The sequence below is a fragment of the Helicoverpa zea genome, chromosome 18 (genome assembly GCF_022581195.2).
Source record: "Helicoverpa zea isolate HzStark_Cry1AcR chromosome 18, ilHelZeax1.1, whole genome shotgun sequence".
Classification (NCBI taxonomy): domain Eukaryota; kingdom Metazoa; phylum Arthropoda; class Insecta; order Lepidoptera; family Noctuidae; genus Helicoverpa; species Helicoverpa zea.
Window position 1 is genome coordinate 8212353 of NC_061469.1, and position 21731 is coordinate 8234083.

At 36.3% G+C, this 21731-nt stretch overlaps 1 protein-coding gene across 1 annotated transcript in view; it reads left to right on the plus strand.

Moving 5' to 3' along the window:
• LOC124639162 (runt-related transcription factor 3-like) overlaps positions 1-21731 on the plus strand; it is a 54179-nt gene that overhangs the window by 11622 nt on the left and 20826 nt on the right. Inside the window, exons 3-4 of the mRNA XM_047176398.1 lie at positions 11894-12007; positions 16480-16662. Coding sequence (XP_047032354.1) covers positions 11894-12007; positions 16480-16662 — 297 coding nt within the window. The remainder of the gene's footprint in view (positions 1-11893; positions 12008-16479; positions 16663-21731) is intronic.

The following is a 21731-nucleotide window of genomic DNA, read 5'->3' on the forward strand; positions in this document are numbered from 1 at the left end:
CCGCGCGTCTAATAAATGGATTACTGATTTTATTGTCAGCGTCAACCTAGCGATTGTTGAGGTTAATACTATTTGATGGCATGTAAAATTCGGTGATTATTTACTGGGTACTTTATAATTATTATGTATGTTTCATATTTTGTTTGGTAACCGCGTGTTCACGGCAAAGGTTGCAAGTGGTTGGAGTCACATCTGAGCCCTTGAACGAAACCAAACTCCTGATTTATGCAAGGGTTTTGCCGTCGACGGCAACGTCTAGGAGATCAATTTGTTAATGTGTCATTATCAGGTATTGGGTCATTAATAAGCTTATCATAAAGGGAAAGGGCAAGCTATTTCAGATCTTTGTTGTTTCCGGATTCCCTCATGATATATTTATTTTTTCAAAGTACACGTTAAGTATTACCTATATAATGTCTGTTGATAAAGTATTACATATTACATTGTGCACACGACTCGTTAAATACTACGTAATTCTAACCCTTTTTTATTTGATGATTAGCCGCTAAACAATTTTATAACAAGCCTAAGAGTTAATTAACTATCAGTACCTAAAACAAAATACCGTTTTCACATGAGCTTTTTAACGATAGTTCATTCGCCATACAATGTGCATAGTCTCACACTCCCACCACAGCGTGAATCATTAACATCTATTATTGTATTATCTAACAGCAACTCTAATTGACAAGCGTAAAGAGATGTGTCACAACTCTCCGTACGATAAGGAAAATCATAGATTTTTTGCTATCTTAGGGAACGCAATCCGATGTAACTGAACTTGCATTCAAAATATATAAAGTACTACTTTAACTGGAAAGTAACACTATGACTACGGCAATTTAGTTCAAATGTGGCAGTTATACATCTCACATTCTTAAATCAAAAAGTCTTAAATCTATAATCTCTACGATCAGTGCAGCCGCACTTAGCTGAGCGTGACATGAAATTCCCACTCACACAAATATTATGCAATATCAATCTACAATAAAAGCGTGATACAGAACCTCTACATGTTAAAGTTAAACCTGTGTGGGTCAAACTTAGTAAAAAATGAAGATCTACAATCGTGCAATGAGTTAAAAAACAACATTACGAAATATCCTCGCGTCCGAGAATGCGTGACCTTTGTTGAACCCAAGAAGGTCCTTGACAACGAGCACCGCTTGAAAACTCGGGCAAATGTTATTTCCCATTTTTTACTAATCATTACACAAAGAAACTAAAATAACCCGACGTCATTAAAAAAGTTGGAAAATTGAAGAAGGAATGACGCATTGAATCGTTATAACGATGACGACAGCAGCGCGCGCGCCGACCGGTTCTCATTCATCGCACGTCTGTAGTGTTTATCAAATCACGTCAGGCTGTGGACTTACATCTATTATTGGAATAGATAATTATCACGCGGTGGGTCTCTCATTAATTTATATTGCGTGGTGTGGTCTGTCATGAGTGACGTGCGATTCTATGTAAACAGTAATGGAATCATTGTAGCTGTTTTTGCAGCTTGTAGGTTAGTGGTACTTGTGGTACGCCTAGGTCTACAGATTGGTGGTTAGGCAAAAACTTTTACTGAGAAACTGTTTCTTATTAATTATGGATGCCGATAAAAAATACATAAATTGAATATATTGAAGAGGTTATGAAATACCCCACGGCTGTTTACCCATAACTGTTACTTAATAACGTGGTAACGATGATCATATAAAAGATTTTTTTTCTATAATATAAAATATAATAATTGTCTCCGGCTGCATTTCTACATTGGGTGGCAATAGTTACATCCAGCTTTTCACGCTATCAACCAAAACACCACTTCACCAGATCTTTGAAAAGGAGATTCGGATTAAGGCCTAAGAGTATCATACTTGAAAACGTGGTGTTGTTTTCCACCAATCTTGGATTAGAAAACAAAAAGTTGTATTCATTTACATAAAAATAATTTAAATAAGCTTAGTTTACTTAATATTCTAAACATAATAAGGATGGAACGTAAATATAATAATTGCTGAGCAGTAATCGCGTTCAACCCTAAGAATTGTAATTGGTTTGCTACTGTCGAATGAATGGAGCCTTTTACGGTAAACATTGCTTAATGCTTAGGAATTCCTAGTCTTTTTTTCAAGACAAAGTAACAGACATGATCAAAGATGAAAAAAAAAACTTTTTCCCGCAATCAGTTATTTTTAATACCCGTAGTATTAATCGATTTAGAGGATTTGCATGCGAAAATATGCAAAAATATATATTTAATAATATGAGTTTTTTTTTCTCACCGGTGCTAATCTAGTACGATCATACATACGCATAGCAACAACTAAGAAATACAAAAAATACTGCGTGAAACTGTACACAGATAATCGAATAAAAGAAAACTAAACGATCACGCTATTAAGGCCCCGTTCCACCAGTCCCCTTCATAAACAAAATAATCGTTTGCGGTGGAAACGAACATTTTCTAAATCACGAATGTGAAAACCCCTGTTTGCCGTTAACTTACCGTAGCTATAAAATAACAATTTATTTACTACGTGAAAATTCAATTACAAGAAATCGGGGAAAACTTCAAACTTTTTTGATGATTATTTGGGAAATATTGACGATGTAATATTATTGTGTAAGTAAGTAGGTACATTAACGTGTTTGTCATAATCAAACATCTTGACACGGTAAGAAGGAAAATCTGTTGACTAAAGCAGTTATCGCACGTAATATGCGTGCCTACGTCAGGGATTCCCTCTAAAAAAACAAAAGTAAATACCGTAGTTTTTTGTTTATATCGGAATCGGAAAACTTAGCAGATTTTTTTGTACTTCTTTTTAATATCATTATTCGCCCCCAAAAATGTATGTTGCTTTCTGCCTTCTAAATTACTAAGTCAGCCACAATTAATAAGCGTCGAGCATCTAAATAATACTATCTTAGCCACGAGTTATCTTCCACTCTAAATACAACTCAGCATGATGGTTATTTTTTTGCATCTAAATTTGTAGCATGCATTCTAACAGTAAACTTCTTAAATACTATTAAATGACATCATAAAAATATTTATTTACCTTCTAATTTTTTAACTCATACCTACTGAGTTTTTTGTTTAAAATATAACACATCCCATATTAATTGACCCAGCATGGTAGTAAGCATGCAACATGCAGCAAGCATGGCTTCTGTCACGGCTCCGGCCCTGCGGGGCTCCGGCGGTCCCTTGGAGCTTATCGTCGCAGATGGTTTTCACGCTCCCCACCGCAGCTTCGGATTGCTGGCCGGCTCCGCCGGCCAGCCTCAGCCACGGCGGTGAGCGCTGAAACCACCTGCGCCTCAGCTCGCAGGCCGCCTCGCCCCTCCGCGCCTACGCGGTTTTGAATTGCACTCTAGGGGTAGGACAGACAAGACAACTTGGAGTCGGTTTTGCAGCGATTCGTTTTCGTCACTAACTTGAATTTTTAGTACAATGTTTTTTAATTGAAGGTTATAAATGGCAATATGCTAAATAAAATGAATCCAAATTAAATTCTACCATCAAAAAAAAAACGAGCCAAGAAAAACGTTGATCTCGTTTTTCTTGGCTCGTTTTTGGAAAAATGAGGCCGAGTTAGTAAATTAGATGACAATGTATAAATAAGAAGGACAAGTTACAATAATTGATGATCTTTGATTGAAGCTTTCTAGTAGTTGGCGTTGTAAAAAAGACGAATTAGTTTATTAGAGGCTATGTCATTTCCCCGTTGCTTAGTTATAAATTAGAAGTTTAATCATGTGTCCAATAAATAATTTTGTGGCTACACTTATTATTTCTCTTAAAATATTTCCATTCCGTTATAATCCTCATAATAAAATTAAACAGTCAATAAAGTATGGAAAAAGGAATGGAAAATAACAAATAATTATGACTAACGTTATTTTATGAGTGAAAAAACCTAGGCAGGTACGGGAAGAACCAATACCAGATTTAATATATAGGTAACGTAGTAGCACTTTTTTTAATCAGCTGACCTTTTTCTTAAATAAACGAGTTGTGTATTTCTTAGGAAATCTCATTTGTTTCTATTCAGATCACCCAAAATAAAAATAACACGACAGAAAAAAAGACCGAATGAATATACTGACTATATACTAGACTTTACCTATTTACACCGATTGTAAACAAACTTCTTGGAAGAGGCACAGCTTTTTTTTTATTTAAAGTTTTTGGTTTTAAATGTCAGAATTTTGTTTTTAAGAAAAAGTAATTTCAGTTGAAAGAAAATATACTTTTGTTGGTCAGGAAAATCATAAATTCAAGGAGGTTAGTAAGATCTAATGATTATAACATCGTATCGTACAAAATTGGAAGGTCATCAGAGACAAGGCCACATACACAAGCGATCAGCTAGAACAAACACCTATCTTTACTTGACAGAAGATTATAAGAAGAAAAATCATGTGATTGAATGTCAATGTCAAAGATCTGTCTATAAGTTCCGTACTCACACCTCCCTGGGTCGTCGGTTTAAGGTGAACCGAAGGTGAAAAGAAGCTTTTCTACATATTAAACATAAACCAATTCCTGATACAACCACAAGACCAAAGCGACTTTATTCCTCTATAATATTACATTACCATATTACTATGACGGTGTAAAGCTGACAGACAGGTTTCCCGAATCGACGCCAGTCACCGAAACGAGCGTCATCTATGCAAATATTTTTTTCTGCGAAAATGTACGGGTAAATACACTGTTTGTGGAAATATTGCACGTATATGTAAAGCTTAATATAATAAATCTACTCGTAATTTAATAATTCCATACTAATATTATGAATGTTACACTAGGAACTCCGTATGTTTATTTGTCTATCTGTCGCTGCTTGACGAGCTTGAAAAAGGACATAGGCTACTTATGTATTTTATCCGGGTAGTAGTAGTCTCTGGACGAAGGTGAAACTGCAGGGATCAGTTAATTAAGAGATCCGTGAAGTGTAGCTATCTTAAAAGGCAGGTTTATATTCAGGTTATCAGAGCTAATAAGTAACTAACAACTATGAAATACGTATTTAAACCCTTCAACCTGACACACTTAAAGTAAAATATAAGATGACAAAACCAAAATTCAGCGGTACGCTTACAACATCGCATTGCAGACAGCATATAAATACAAAACAATAACGCATTCTCAATAGATGCCCAACAATTTCCCGAAAACCAAAACACTTTGATGGCACGACAAAGTCGGATCAGCAAGTTGGATTTTAATTTCCAAACCACAGGCAGCAGTAAACGACGTTGGCACTTTAGTGTTCCATTGTGTTGTGCGCAGACGCATGCGGCGGCCATTACAGCCCACATGCACCAACAATATGGAAGGGCAGTAAAATCACGGAGATCATTTTAACACGCCATCAGAGATGTGACTGGTCGGTGTTGCTAGCTATTATGTACTGCGCATGAGCTGTATACCTGCAAAGGTATTTCTATATATGTAATAGGTACTGGTTATATAGTTCTATATGAATAAGTTAGAGGGATGCTTTCATAGTCAAAATGATACTGACTTGGGAAGTTAGGACACGAATAAATCTTGCCGTCGTCATCACTTCAGCCGAAAGACTAAGCGAAATTGTAACCGGCCCGTGCAACATCGGTAAAGGTTTAGGCAAAACCAGATCTAAAAGAATATTAAGCTGACCTAAGACCTTAGCAACATTTTATATATCAGCATTTTCCTCTCAATTACAAAGTAATAAATTATTTATGTAATACTATAATAGAATTTAGTTTCTCAGTATTGACCTGCAGGCGTCGATATAATAATATACGGACGTTTCCTTTAGCTTTAAATCAATATTTTCTTAGAATCTCGCAACCTTTTCAAAATTGATTTATTTCCTAAAATTCAAGTTAATAATGTTTTATTTGAATTATTTTCTGAATAACATGCAGATTCTAATTAATATGAATGAGATACATTCCTTTACTGACTGATATAAATGTAGTATTTGGGCTGCCTTGATCGCCTAGTTAAATCGAGGTCTTTACTGCGCTCGCGAATCTAAGTTCGGTATCACTTGTAATTCATTTTTATTCGATCTGCCTGACGCTGAAAGAAGTGCGAGCTTTGTCCGATAAATAAATATCCACCACTTTTTTGATAAACTAAGCGATGCGATAGTACCTATACCTCATGTAACATTTAAAAACAAAATCTTAGTTGAAATCAGAACACTTTTATTCTTCATCATTCAAACCTTATTCAGATGTTCGATATTCGAATCCAAAAAACAAATGAAGAAGAAAAAAGTCTTGATGTCTCGAGGTAGAACCGTAACACAGTGATGACCACGACACAAAATGATTTGGTCACATTCTGGTCATGGCGTTTACGTCCCGTCCCTAATTATCCGTTCAATTTGTCAAATACGAAGGTACTCTTACGACATAGCACATTACGATCAAATTACCGATTTCGAAATTTAAAAAATGTGGTGTCATTATTTGATGATTTTGTAAGTTAAGTTATTAGCTTGTGTATGATGTTATAGGTTAATTGAGCTGTTTTTAGACGTTGTTTGGTAAAAACCTTTCGAGAACACTTCTCGACAGAAAAGCATCTCGGCATTACAAACTGTAGCAATACATATATTTACTGTATGTATCTATGTAACCGAGAAATAACACCCAATAGGATGTAACCCCTTCACTTATAAGGCTCCTTTTGTTCTCTCAAATGAACAATACCCAAGTTCATCTTATTATGATACCCAAACAAAAAGAATGTTAATTTCCGATTGACGGTGGACCAGTCCGCGCCTGTCCACTTCAATCTCATCATATTATCGATGGTCTGTTGTGATGAGCCCGTCACAACTAATGGTAGTTCACACACGACGGTGTCCAGTTACATCGTATTAATAGCTGCCGGTGTAGTGAGTACGCTGAGTTTGTAACCGGCCTAAGTTGTTTTATAATATCAGGGTATGATTTTTATTCATGTTGCTTGATACCTTAGAAAGGACGCTAGTTATGAAAGAAATTAACTGAGAAAATTGTGTTTTTGCGTAACTTGACAAGTTGACATGGCAAACCTTGCCTCCCATATTAAAATTGCTTATCTCTCGGCCTTCTCCAATCATATTTTATTCAAATATTTGAACTTTTTGTACCCTGAACGGCCTGAACCTGTATAGCTGCGAGCTTTGACAAGAATCGTTCACATGTCTCAAAGAGCACATAACGTTTAATATTTATGCCCCCTGGGCGTTCCACACAATATTGAGAACTCATGATCAGATTTAAGCTGAAACGACACAGTGCTATTACCCACTTTCCATTGCCGCTTTGAACCCGGCCCATCGGACAATGGTGTATTGGAATCAGCAATAGAAAGCGACCGCAAAAGATTTTCCTGAAAATCGTGTCATAGTCGTGTACATAAGAGGCGACGGTTTGCGAGTCGTCTTCACTCACAAATGTCACTCAGGATTTACGCTCGATCGTAAATCAAGATGGCGGCCTGTCCCCGCACCCCCGCCCACCTGCGCCTGGGCACAATAATTGAATATTTCACGCGCCTCTCTCAACACCTCCCGGAGATGGTCGTTGCAATACAATGTTATGTTTTATGGCTTCGCTCGTATTGTGTTAGGTCCTAAACTGTTGATGAGTGATCATGCGGAATGCATTAAGTTTAATGGCGACTTTAGAAGCAATATTTCACATCGTTCGAAACACGCCTTTAATGTTTAGCGACCAATGTTTTATGATGATTTGTTTCCGTATTGAGGAGTTCGCGGGGCTTTGCCAAAGTTATTCTGTTTTACACAGTTCGCTTCTGCAGAGTTTGTTCGTAAAACTTGATTGAATTATCAGGGACATTGTAACAACAGATCTCAATCTGAATCAATGGCATGTTTCGTTCATAACGGAATATTATTAAAAATTGCTTCATACAAACGTGTCTTAACTTGTTACTGAAACAGGAAGCAGCAAACTAATTCTGTTATCATAAAGATGTGTGTATCGCTGGGAACCAATTTTTAACCTAACATGTACTCATAAATTATCATATTACCAATGTCATTATAACTAACTGCGAAATAGTTCCAAACTTTAGATAAGTCATCATCCTTCGGTCCTCATCTCAATTTAATTGGGATCGGCATGGCGTGTGTATGTAAGTAAAGTTACCAAATTACTTATAGAAAGTAATCTCGTACACCTGGATTTTTCATGATAAATACTTATCTTACATATTTTCTATAACTTATTTTACATATTTTCGTTTCGATCTTAACACCAATCTGGATACATGACGACAGATTGTTATACAATTATCAACCTAACAGTAGATAAAAAGACTCCCACCGCATATTAATATACATCGAAAACAAACTAAACTCAAAATGAAAACGCGCCTAATCTCGCAAGCGGAGCACGTTGGAATCAGTCATTTATTCCGAATCGAGTGCTCTACACACGAATTATCTGCATTAGACATGTTAATCCACTCATTTTAACTGTAATTTTATTCGGTATTTATCGGTGCATTCATTACTGGCGACCGCAAATCGGGCGCCCAAAAAGCTCGCCATTTTCCACCATACGCTATCCACATTAGTACCTACATCCCCACACTACTGCACGTGTTCGCGAGTGCACACCCTGTAGGGCACCTAACTATTCCACAAGTAATAGAATAGTCTGACTCTACGAGAAATAGTTATTTGTTATACAAGAGTGCAAAGTTGCTTTTTAACCGCGGGCTCAATTTTGATGACCGAGCAAGCGAAGGATTCTAAATTTGAAACACGAGCGTAGCGAGTGTTTCAAAAATTAGAATCCTGAGCGATAGCGAGGGAATCAAATGAGCACAAGGTGAAAAATCTTTGCACTCGAGTGCAACACGTAACTTTTCATCCCACCTCATCGAGGAAATGACTAAATGCAAAAAAATATATAATGAGTAGACGGCTCACCTCCAGCAGTGAAAACTACGAGAAGAAGAAGGAATAAAAATACGTTTGCAATCAATATAATTTAATTTTAGTTTGGGTATTAACTACTACATTATACTACAGGCTAATTTATTAATCTTAACAAATGATGATTAGAAATTAAGAAAAATTGAATGTAACGTTGTTACAGTTAGTTATGTGGAGTGTAATACTTTTGTTTTTGTTCGGTACTGTAATGTTGGTGGTAGAGACTTGTGTATTATTATTATTGTTTTTTGGTAAGTTATCTGTATCACTTAATATTTCTACAGATTCATTAGATTCCTTTGGCGTAAATGTTGGCGAGAGAGGGCGAAGGCTAGATGTTTCGTACCGGCTCATTGTTGATGTGGAAGGGCCAGTCCAAGGATCTGACAAAGGCTTGTTCAGTGTAATGGCTCCCACGATGCCTTTACATATTTTAGACTTATTTTCGATAGAATCCTCTATATATCCTTCTACTACCGCATTAGACTTCCAGCCTCCATGACGCTTAAGAGACAGAAGATCAGCTCCTGAATCGGCCAAAAGTGTGGCTGAAGTTCGTCGGAAACAATGACCCCTGTACAGTTGAGGTTCTGGGAGTTCGAGAAATGTCGCTATTTCTCGTGGGATACTGCCAATTTTATTAGAACCCATAGGCTGTCGAACACACTTTCCGTTGCGATATTGTAGAAAAAATCGATTGGTTGGAGTGTTAAGAGGGCGTAAAGCTTTGTATTTCTCTACAATCGCTGCGCACTCCTTGCGAATGACGAAGTTGCGGTCTCTTTTGGTCTTTGTATTCGTTAAGTGTATCAATAACAATTCATCCGAATGTTTCTCAATATTTGTGACATTAAGCAGTGTTAGTTCATTTGTTCTACATGCTCCGTTTATGCCAATAATAAGAACAACCTGTAAAGAATAGAGTATTTAAGTAGTAGATAATGAAAATTAATTACATTAATATGCATGCATGCTTATGCCAACTACATTAATAATAATACCTACTGAATGTACACTTACTTTTGCCGCCAAATACATGGAATCTGGTGCATTGTTAACAAACTTTTCTATTTCGGATGCTGTGAAAACTTTCGATTTTTTTGGTTGATGACCAGATGAGGCTCTTTTTAAAAATGCCAGTAACTTAGTATATGTTTCGATATTAATATCTTTTTTCATCTTAATCGTTGCTTTTAGCATTGAGTAAGTACTCCATAGTGTGCTAGATTTCCTCGTCTTATATAATTCAACAAAATATGCAAGCAAAACGTTTTCTGAAAATGTTTTGGCACCTTTAGCTATTCGCCATGTATTGAACATTTCATATTGTTTCAAATACTTCTCGCGTGATTGTTGAGGGAGAAAGGTCATCTGTACATTATTTACAGTTTCGATCAATTCTGTCGGCGTCAAATATATGTCGTCGTCGTCACTAAAATCACTCATTTTAATATTTGAATATGTTTTCACTTTTAAACAATATGACGTAAAAAGAAATTAGCGCGCGCAACGCAAATTAAGAAAAAAAGTACCAAGGTTTTCTGAATTCAAAAATGTTGATGACGGGCTGTGTTCCGAAGCTAGTGCTCAGGACATTACGTCAACTTGTATCACCGTAGCACTCCGTACAATAAGGCATTGATTCGTGAGGTCATTAACACTAGGCAGTATACTGAGTTTAATTTCGGAACACAGCCGAATTCACAAACTCAGTCCACATGACGTTCTAAATTCAAATCACTTTGCCGCTCTAGAGGATAAAATGGGCTTTTGCGCTCAGATATCAAAGAGTAAAAATACCCTTTCCGAGATGGTGGGATGAAAATATAATTTAAGCAGATCTTTAAGCAGATCTTTAAGTAGAGCTTTAAGAACAGACGGATTAGTCTTACTGAATTTTTCATTGAAAGTATCTATTTAAATAACGCATTGCTTGAGAATCTTGGACGTTTCGAAAGGGATCATTTTTAAAGAAAGAAAGACAACTTCTTAAGAGAAATATACTCTTGCATTTATTTTTAGAATCCGAATCGCCTTTACACTAAAAGTATTAGGTACTCCAATATAATTTTGAGCAAATATTAGATGACGTTGGACTAGTCCGTTCAACCAGTAAAGTGGAAAGAAATAATATTGAGATCCCCCCATGCTAGTGCTTCAGGCGAAGCCTTTGGAAGCACTAACATTCAATATATTTCGCCAATCGTAATCGTACACTGCATTACAGACTTTTTTCAGCAATGTTAAAAGTTTGTTCCGTAAACATAAGCTCTTATTTAAATTCTGTATTTTTATCCTAATTTTATGATTGGCTGTTTATATATAGAAATATAGCATTAAATACCTATATTTAACGGCCACAATTGTGTGGGTTGCGTGATAATGCACGAACTATACTGAATACACAGACTGACTAGTTGATTAATTTGACTGAGCCTAGTTTAAGCACTGCATACGATGATTGTAGTTCAATGTGTAAATTAGTGGTCGGTTAAATGGCTGTTATGATTATCATAACACATAATTTAGGCCAATTGTGCAGCTTAATTTTGTTATACATACTTATACACACTACATACATTACACCCAGGTATTGTCGACAGTAACTACAAACTTCAGATGCGAAGAAAGCTAAAATTGAATGCATTATCATATAACAGATTCTTTGGTCTGGATTCGATTCCTGGGTCATTTTGTGACTTGTGTTCCGACTGTGATCAATAGGGTGTGCTAATGTCTCACTAATTGAAACAAATATGCGCCAGAGAAAAGTCAATGATCCCTATTGAAACAAAAAACAAATACATACAAGTTTGTATCTAATCATCACATTATTCACAAGGTGATGACATTTACTAAGAAATAAAAACATGTCGGTACCTATCTACATAATGCGCACATATTGTTTACATTATATGTTAATGTTGTTCCAGGAAAGAGCTTCTCGCTGACCATCACGATATCAACGAACCCGCCTCAAGTAGCCACGTACCAAAAAGCCATCAAAGTCACCGTTGACGGCCCCCGGGAGCCCCGCTCTAAAACTAGTAAGTACATTGTCTTGCAAGAAATTTGGGACAACTGCAAGCATTCTAAAATCTCAAGATTAAAAAATATATCTTGCGACACATTTCAACACGTTTTTTTGAAAACCGTGCAACTAGTGTGCCGTTTTATAAGAGCCTGCAAAGACCTATTATAAATGAAAACTTTTGACTTAAATTTTATTACATTGGCTCGGCTATAGGCATACAAAGGTACATAGGTAGTAATGGAGAGTTAAGGTTCTTTTGGCTTTGATATGCTTTCCATTTTGCACCCAGTATAAATTGTATCAAGACTTGAAGAAAATTACAAATAAATAAATGTGTACACATTAATTTTAATATGAGTAGTGCATGATGTAATATAATAGCTATTGAAACATGGCTTAAGTGCAAGAAATCAATGGATGTCGTACAACCTTCCGTTTCCCAACCTGTTGCTCTGATCTTTACCTTGGCCGTAAGTGAAGGGCTGTAGTATTCTCATTGACTGCTTCGACTGTAAGGGAACTTCTTTTCTTCGGAAATTCGTGGTTACACGTAGACTGTCCACCACAACCTCAGGGTGTAACCACATTTCTTTAAGATGTTGGTAGATGAAATGAAGTTTAAATGTCCTTACTTTTAATAATCTTAGTGGATAATTAATATGAAATGTTTACTTCAACATCACTTAACTGAGAGTTCCTGAAACGGTTTATAAAATTCATTTAGACGGATATTTAATTTGTTTGAGTATCTTCTTCGGGCTACTGTATAGTTTGACTATTGGAAAAGTTTTAAATTAAGCTGTCTCCGCGAATAGAATGGTATGCAAATAAATAGTTAGTCACATTTGCGATGTAAAATTTCATAATAACTGTTAATCATCATCCTCCGAGCCTTTTTTCCAATCATGTTGGGGTCGGCTTCCAGTCTAACCGGATTCAGCTGAGTACCAGTGCTTTACAAGAAGGGACTGCCTATCTGACCTCCTCAACCCAGTTACTCGGGCAACCCGATACCCCTTGGTTAGACTGGTGTCAGACTTACTGGCTTCTGACTACCCGTAACGACTGCCAAGGATGTTCAATGACAGCCGGGACCTACAGTTTAACGTGCCATCCGAAACACAGTCAATGGTGTCTACGATATACTTAGAAAGTACATACAAACTTAGAAAAGTTGCATTGGTGCCTGACCTGGGATCGAACCCGCGCCCTCATACTTGAGAGGTTGGTCCTTTACCCACTAGGCCACCACGACACACTGTTAATAACTGTTAATACTTCCTGGTAATCAACACATTTCCAATTATAAACAATGTGGTTACATCGCAAACAAACAATAATAAATACATTTACAAAATACAAAATTACAAGTTACCAATTAATTAAAAAACTAATATGAAAACATAATTCGATCGCGCGTGTCCTGAGCCCAATTTGTTATTATTCGACGTCGCGCTATGGAAACCGCGACCATAAACAATTGAAATAATGTATAATATTGTGAACCGTTTCTATTATTATCGTGTAGTTTTCATATATATGATAGTGGCGGCGGCGTGACCGCGATATCGCAATTAGTAGATAAACTTTTCTTCCCACGGGAGCTGGTGCTGATATGCCGATTGTCATGTGTTTTTTACCTACTTTATTGAACACACTCAACAACAACACAACATTTTTTGTTATGAAGGTCGTATAATGTATGTCAGTAGGTACAGCATTGGGGTTTTTATATCAAAGCACTTCTTTTGAACGTTTTGGTTATAATGTCATTTTTAGGGTTCCGTAGCCAAAATGGCAAAAACGGAACCCTTATAGTTTCGTCATGTCCGTCTGTCCGTCTGTCCGTCTGTCCGTCTGTCACAGCCGATTTACTCGGAAACTATAAGTACTACAGTGATGAAATTTGATGGGAATATGTGTTGTATGAACCGCTACAAAAATATGACACTAAATAGTAAAAAAAAGAATTGGGGGTGGGGCCCCCCATACATGTAACTGAGGGATGAAATTTTTTTTTTCGATGTACATACCCGTGTGGGGTATCAATGGAAAGGTCTTTTAAAATGATATAAAGTTTTCTAAAAAACATTTTTCTTAAAGTGAACGGTTTTTGAGATATCAGCTCTCAAAGTCGTAAAAAGTATGTCCCCCCCCCTCTATTTTTATAACTACGGGGTATAAAATTCTAAAAAAAATAGAGGTGATGCATGCTAATTAACTCTTTCAACGATTTTTGGTTTGATCAAAGTATCTCTTATAGTTTTTGAGATAGGTTGATTTAACTGTAATTTACGGAACCCTTCGTGCACGAGTCCGACTCGCACTTGGCCGGTTTTTATCATAAATATCCTGCCGTTTACCACAGTTTTGTCACACTTTGAATAACACAATATATGTATTTCATCATATCAAAACACTCTCACTTACCTATACACTTTTCTCAAAGGAATTTTTTACCACCAGCTTAACCTTTACTTAAAGAACAATACTATTAAATACGAATTTCTCATCCAATTCCACCCCACATTAAACCTACCTAATTAATATCATAAAACATCGTCTTCCGCCTGTCAGTCACGCGAAACTAAGGAGTTGCTCAAAAGGAGTTCGAACTATCGACGAAATTGGAGGAAAAATATGAAAAAAAAAACACGTTACGCCATATGGAGCTTCGGAGCCGGCGGCAAACAATAGTGAAATTATATCAGTAATAAGTTGCACTCACGCACTGCACAACTGCTGGGACCTTTGTGCCTGCTGCCGGCATGACGCCGGAGCACTCAGGGACATTTCTTATACTTCAATATATAACTGCACTTAAATCTTTAGAAATGTCCTGTAATCTGTCTGGCCCTATTCTATAATCGTAAGTTTCCTCTATAATCTTAATCATGTCTCAGTAATTTTTCATTTACAGAACAATGTTCTTAATTCTAATGAACCTTCCTTTGGTCAAACTAAGACCCGAGTGGTCCTCTTAATTAAATTTAATAAAGTCTCGCATACAATCAAAGCACACGTTGTCGCTAACATTCATTAACATCAGATCTTTATCAAAAGCGACGAACACCAAAAATCCTTACACAATATCAAACAAAGGAGAAAGGACACAAAAGGCTAGTACTTAGCGAATAAGCCCCAAAACTCTGGGGCACAAGAAAGGAAGATATCGTATGCTGGGGGACTTAAAAGTTTGAGTTAATAGACTTAATTTGTAGGTGGGACGTAAGCCGCTTCGCAGTGACCTCCGCTAATTGCGCTGTACTCCCACATTACACGGACTATCGACTATCGATAAAATGCAATTTATTTGTAGCGGTCGAACCTGCGAATGATGCTTAAATAGTGTAGTGCAAACATAATTGCATTGCGTATGGGAGGTTTCAATTTGAAGTTACCATTACGTTTTCCACTCTATAACTATTGTTTGTGCAAGAGACAAAATTTCTGAAAATAAAAAGGTTTTCAAGTCCAAAGTATACAATACCTATTAAAACGCAAAATCCTGTTTAGGTTCTTATTTTATCACCCATAAATTAATTACCGTCGATATTAAATGTTTGTAGAGTCACAGCAATACAACCAAATTGTTTAATAAACTTGACAAATAAACATACCTACATATAAGAGCAATACATAATACAAGAAATATAATTCTAAACACACATCGATATCTAACACCGAAGGACATCGTCACATCACTATCCTATTATAGTACAACAACAAATAATAATTAACTGACTGCATTTGTTTGCGTCGATCCACTGCATAATTGCGGTGTTCGTTCATCTTACATTGTGTAAACTCATAAACTAATTATCTATGAATTTTTTCTAATACAACGAGGCGAAAATAATTGGGGCGGTGTCTTTTTAAATAAAGGTAGGTGAAGCCGACAGGAGGCCGCAAAAATGGGCACGATTGAAAAAAGGGACCACCAATTCTGTAATAAGGTGATTGACACTTTGACGTTTAATTGAAGAGGCGCCGGAAACTCGTAGTTTTTTGGCCGGTTTAGAAAATTGAATTAGTTTTAGCGCATTAAACACGCGTGCAGCGTGTTTGGGGTAAAGATCATTTGACCATAGTAGTGAAGTAATTGTGTTTTTCAAACAAGCTTTGAAATTCAAAGTCAAATTCAAGGTATTTTTTTGAGAATAAATAAATAAATGATATTTACCATCTCATTTTGTTTGTACCTACATTCTAAGCAAATAAAGACCTATTCTATTCTATTCTGTTCTAATGAATCAACAAATTGAAATCCTTTACTCCATGTTATACTTATCGTCTGATACGTTCCGAGTACAATTTGAAGTCCGTCGGAGGTGCAAAAAGTAAGAGACAAATAACGTCTTGTCAAAATTAAAAGACTCTAAAACGCAATGACAGAATGCGAAAAACCTGATACAACTTCCACATAGCATACTTTAAAACAAATGCAACCGTTTCTCCAAACTACAAAAAAAATCCATTCCACAGGTACAAACGCATCGCCACACCAAATCCGATCGTCGTTCGGCCTCCAACGGTCCCTGATCGCGTGTGACAGCGCGTCCCTAGCCCTGCGAGAGATGGACTACAAGAGCTCCTCCGTGAGGAGTCTCCGGTCCCTCTCTCACGAGGAACGAGAGTACAAGACTAACGCCAACCTGCCTGCCGGAGGTATGTACTCTGACGGTTAGTCAAGCTTTTTTATATATTTGAAATACATAAATATATTAAGACCCTGTAGGTCTTAATAAAGGAAGGTGAAGTGTACGAAGGTATAGGAAGAAGACATTCGTTATTCTGAATAGGGTAAGTATGTATGTGAAGAATCCTGAAGCCTAACTTAACTTGCCTTTAAGGAACCAGTGGTTCTACCGCTTTCTAAATATGTTGATAATATTTAACCCAGAATTAAATCAAGATGTTTTAAAACTTTTTAATAAAAGCTCTTTGCGCAAAGGTACACGCACTTACTTTTTTATAAATTAATTGAAAGACTAAAGTCACAAATAACAGAAGCCACTGATTATAACAGGTTAACCAACAATACAAAAACGCAAATAAATGCAACATTTTAAATAACTACTCACACTATATTTTGGTTTGTACTTTATTGAATTTAACAATGAATTTTATAATTACTTCTATGATTGTTTTGCGTTAAACAATGCAAATAGATATGTTTGAAGCAGTTTTATTGGGTTAACCTCAATACTCAGTGTAACCGCATAATATAACTCTTTAAATGGAACCAATTTTTCCTCAAAATGTGCTACAAAAACCAGTATGTAGGTAAGTATTTAGATACTTCCTGTTGACCAACACTCCAGTGGTTGCGTATTAATTTATTTGATTAGCGTTAAAGAGTTATTTATTCATCAATCATTAGCTGCACCATGCATTGGGATACTTCGACATGGAATTATTCTCAAACGTTATAGATTTCATAAAACAATATTGAGATACGAAGGCCCAAACAAAACGTCCTTCTTCATTTTGCCAGTTTCGTTTCAATATGATACAAAATTTTAATCTATACTAATATTATAAAGCTGAAGAGTTTGTTGGTTTGTTTGTTTGAACGCGCTAATCTCAGGAACTACTGGTCCGATTTGAAAAATTCTTTCAGTATTAGATAGCCCATTTATCGAGGAAGGCTATACTACTCTACTTTTTATCCGGGTTCGTGCAGAGGTTTCCACGGGATGCGGGTGAAACAGCTGGCACGTGCTAGTAGACAGATATAGCAATTAAATAAAAATAAAATATTTTAAAGTTGTATCTTCATCTTAATGTAAAATTACTGATTTTATCACTGATTTACTGATCAATAAGTTATTGCAATAGAGTTATCGCCGTAAAGATTTATACTCCAATAAAATTACTGCAATATGCAAGATTTATGATCACACTTCTAACTTTTTCAAACACCATAATATAAACATTAGCATCCAAAAAATAATCTTCTAAATCATATAAAAACAGACAGATAGGTAATTTTCCCGACGTAATTATGGCCTAAATAACCGTAAAGTGTCCCGGAGCCTGCGTTAAGTTTATTAATATCCGCGCTCATTACTCGCGGCACAATCTCAGCCTCTAACTGACTGCCGCCTTATTTACCGACGACCTGTTGGCAACAGCCTTATGTACCTACTAGAATGGGTACCGTAGAAAAAAGTTTTTTTTCCATTAATTTCTCGTCTAAAGAAAACAATAGAAAATCAATTGTGCCTCGAATCTGCGCTAAAGCATACAATGGGTTAAGTTCATATTTTTGGGTCACTCTTCTTAAATGCTAAAGAAAAGATGAAAAGGCGACTGACTAAAATACTACCTCTATGTCACCTCTTAGTGCTATTTTACAACTTACTTCTGATACCGTAAAATGAGACCGTTGATTTGAAGAATCGCAAAAAGTAAACGATCAAAGTATTTAATAAAATTCTCACATTTTCGATTCCAAAGGACAATTTAAATCAATTAAAAGCTACCACAAATTGCTTCTGACAGTCTCCGTGAAATTAATAACAAAGCTCAATCAGGCAGGCTCATTTTATTCATGCAATAATTTTTTGATCAAACAGCAATTTTCGCATGCTTCTGCCATTAAAATAGAATTTTCTAAGAAATCACAATTAACCAAAGGAAAATTTTGCGAATTCGTGTCTACAAGAAGGAGTCATTTATTTTTTTATTTCAAGGTATTCAAATTCCTAACTGGTTATTGGAAATAGTTGTCAATTGCCAAGCCATTTTCTATGAAAATAATCAACCTGACCTGACCTTTTTCTAGTGATTCATACATGAACACAACCAAAAATCTAACGCAAAGGACGAGAATATGCCCAATCTATCCGTTCTTAATGCACGATCCTACTCGAGGCGTTTACAAGGCAATCCCGGCGGGTTTCATCAGTGCTCTCAGCAATCTGCGCGCGCGCCGCTAATGACGATCCGCCATTACGCACGTTATTAGCCGCCGCCGACAGCCCATGTCAACTCTAATGCTCGTTGCTAACTGTTGGCTTGGTTTGCAATACTTCGTGCGTCTGTATTAGAGTTAATTATTTTGGAAGTAGCTGGGAGCCTTCACTTTCTGGTCCTTTGAAGCTGAGATTGTTAGGACGGTTTTGTCATCTAACTGCTTAATGCTGGCAGTTTGTTGTTTACTTGGAAAATATATAACTGGTCTTATTTTTGGGTAAAATAATAAATAATGAGCTTGCCATCTTCTTTTCATCCTTCACCGGCTGCGATGATACGTTCCCGTCATCTTGACCTGTGAAATTGCTTAGGTATTATATCTTATAAATTACAAGTTGTTGAATGGAACAAAATTATACTTAAATAAAACGATCGATATTGCATCGGTAATGGTTTGTTTCCTGCCTAAGAAATATCTTCGTAATGGTCCACTTCGATTGCGTTGTGATTCACGGCTGTTATTTAATGACATCTACGTGGTTTGAGCACAAGCTTCTTAGTGATGTTAATTTTAAGTTGGCTAGTTTCTCTTGTTGTCCATTGCAGTTTTAAAAAAAGCTTTCACATTCGCGCCTATATTTTACACCCTAGCATCAAGTCAATTGACAGTCAACACTTTGCGGAAGAAATGGGAGCCATTGAATTACACTAAAAGTACTCAACCTAGCATTCATTAAAATCCACTATTCAGCAAGTTCATATTAAAAACAGTTGTACACAGACGGGCAAACAATGCGGTCATCGGATGATGACGTAGACAGCCGTTCATGAGGGGATGCGCTCCGGAACAATCGGAACCGGCCAATTACGTGCCCTGATCGAACACCTTGCAAGCTTGCTGCCCTACGCGTGTTCAAACGTTACAAACGTCAATTGGAACGCATTTTGAATTGCGTTTCGGATATTCGAGTTCCGAATTAGAATTCTTAATTTAAATAGGGTTTTTGTTAATGGGTTCATATTTTTATGCAGGTTTTTTTTTTTAATTCGAATCAAATCATTTGAAAAAACGCTGCATCGCGGGATCATAATTTCCCGGATAGTTATTTCCATGATATTGAACAATTTACAATCAAGTAGAGTTTAAGTGCATCTCATCATTTTCTTCTTGTAAGCCATAAAGTAATTATAGTCTTTGTTGTAAGCTTAGTGGTTGGAAACATAACAATGTCGTAGATTCGAATTAAGTAGAATTCTTGAGTTACCTAAATACTAATCGGTTAGTCGGTCAATATGTTCTGAAACTAGACGTTTCAAATCTAATGTTTCCGCATAATAATGTTTCTAACCAAGCAACAAGAAACATTTTTCCTTATGTAATAATTACGAGTCCAGTGACGTAAATATGCTTCCGAATATGGTTTGTTGATATGGATTTGGGCTATTGTGAATAATTATTGTTAAATGTGTGTGTTGAAACAATCCATCTACAGCAAAGGTCAAGGGAAATACCCTGTTACTATTTTACTTCGTATTTTATCGATGTAAGTAAAAAATCCCAACTTACAAGCGGAAATGATCATTCACACTATCCTGAAATAACCAGTCTTCTAGTCATAAAAATTCTTCAAGAGCATAGCGTTAGCGTAAGCTACGAGCAATTTACAGGAAAACTCTATGTCAGAAATGGTCAAATAATTAATTTCTTACTGAATAAATGCAGGTACTTAACTATCTTTCAAAAACAGCCCTTTATATTTCGAACGGCCGAGTTTTAACTTATCTAACACCGATCACAATGTTCACATACAAGATTCTCAATATACCTACTTCATCAATCTGTATCTATATATTTTTCAATACCCATACTAAACAGTATTTTACTTCAATGTAAAATACAATGACCAATACATTTATTTATTTTTAGTATATCAAAATTGATGAGCGAACTTGCGACCACACTGACCATAGTATGTTGTATCAAAAATCTGCATAGGTACTGACTACAATTTTCACCAGCTACTTAGAACATTACACGGCTTCCAGAAGCTAAGACAAATGTCATCGACCCCTAGATGGAGTCGAGAGAAAAATAATAACAATAACATCAACGCGATGGGGAGAAAAAACGCGCGTTGCCACAATGTCATTACGTCGGCTAACATCGTGCGCCATAGACTAGCGAACTTGTAGAACTGTTTGAATTTGGAATTGTGTTAATGGCGGTAAAAGTTTTATGCCAGTTACTGTTGACCAAACTTTTTGAGGTTCGTTCTTGTCATGTTGATTGAAACTTCAAGTAAATAAATAATTAGGGCAAAAAATAATGTAATACAGTAGCCAACAGATTTCAGAACATGGTCTCTCTTTACTCCACTCTTTACTCGTATGTATAACGTCTTTGAGATAACATTTATCATAAAGTTCTTAGGAATACCAAATTTTGTGGGTATCTTATTTAATTCCCGATTTTAATAGAGAATTATCACAAACAAGCCTTGCAAACCTACTAGGACATTTTCAAACCAACTAAAGATATTATTCATAGTTTTTGAAAATATTCCTGTCTATGGATTATGTAGAGCTAGAGTGTCCGCGCTTGTCTATCACTATTTGAATCCAAAGTAATCAGAGTGGCGGTCCATTCACTGACGGCTGCTAATGCCGATGGCACACATGTAATCACTTCTACGTCAAATACTATCAATTTCAACGGCTCTCAACGCTGCCCAATAATTACTGCACGGCCGATACAATGTTTAGAATTGTACGGACTTCCAATTCAACGCAAATACAACCACAAAAATTTAACATAA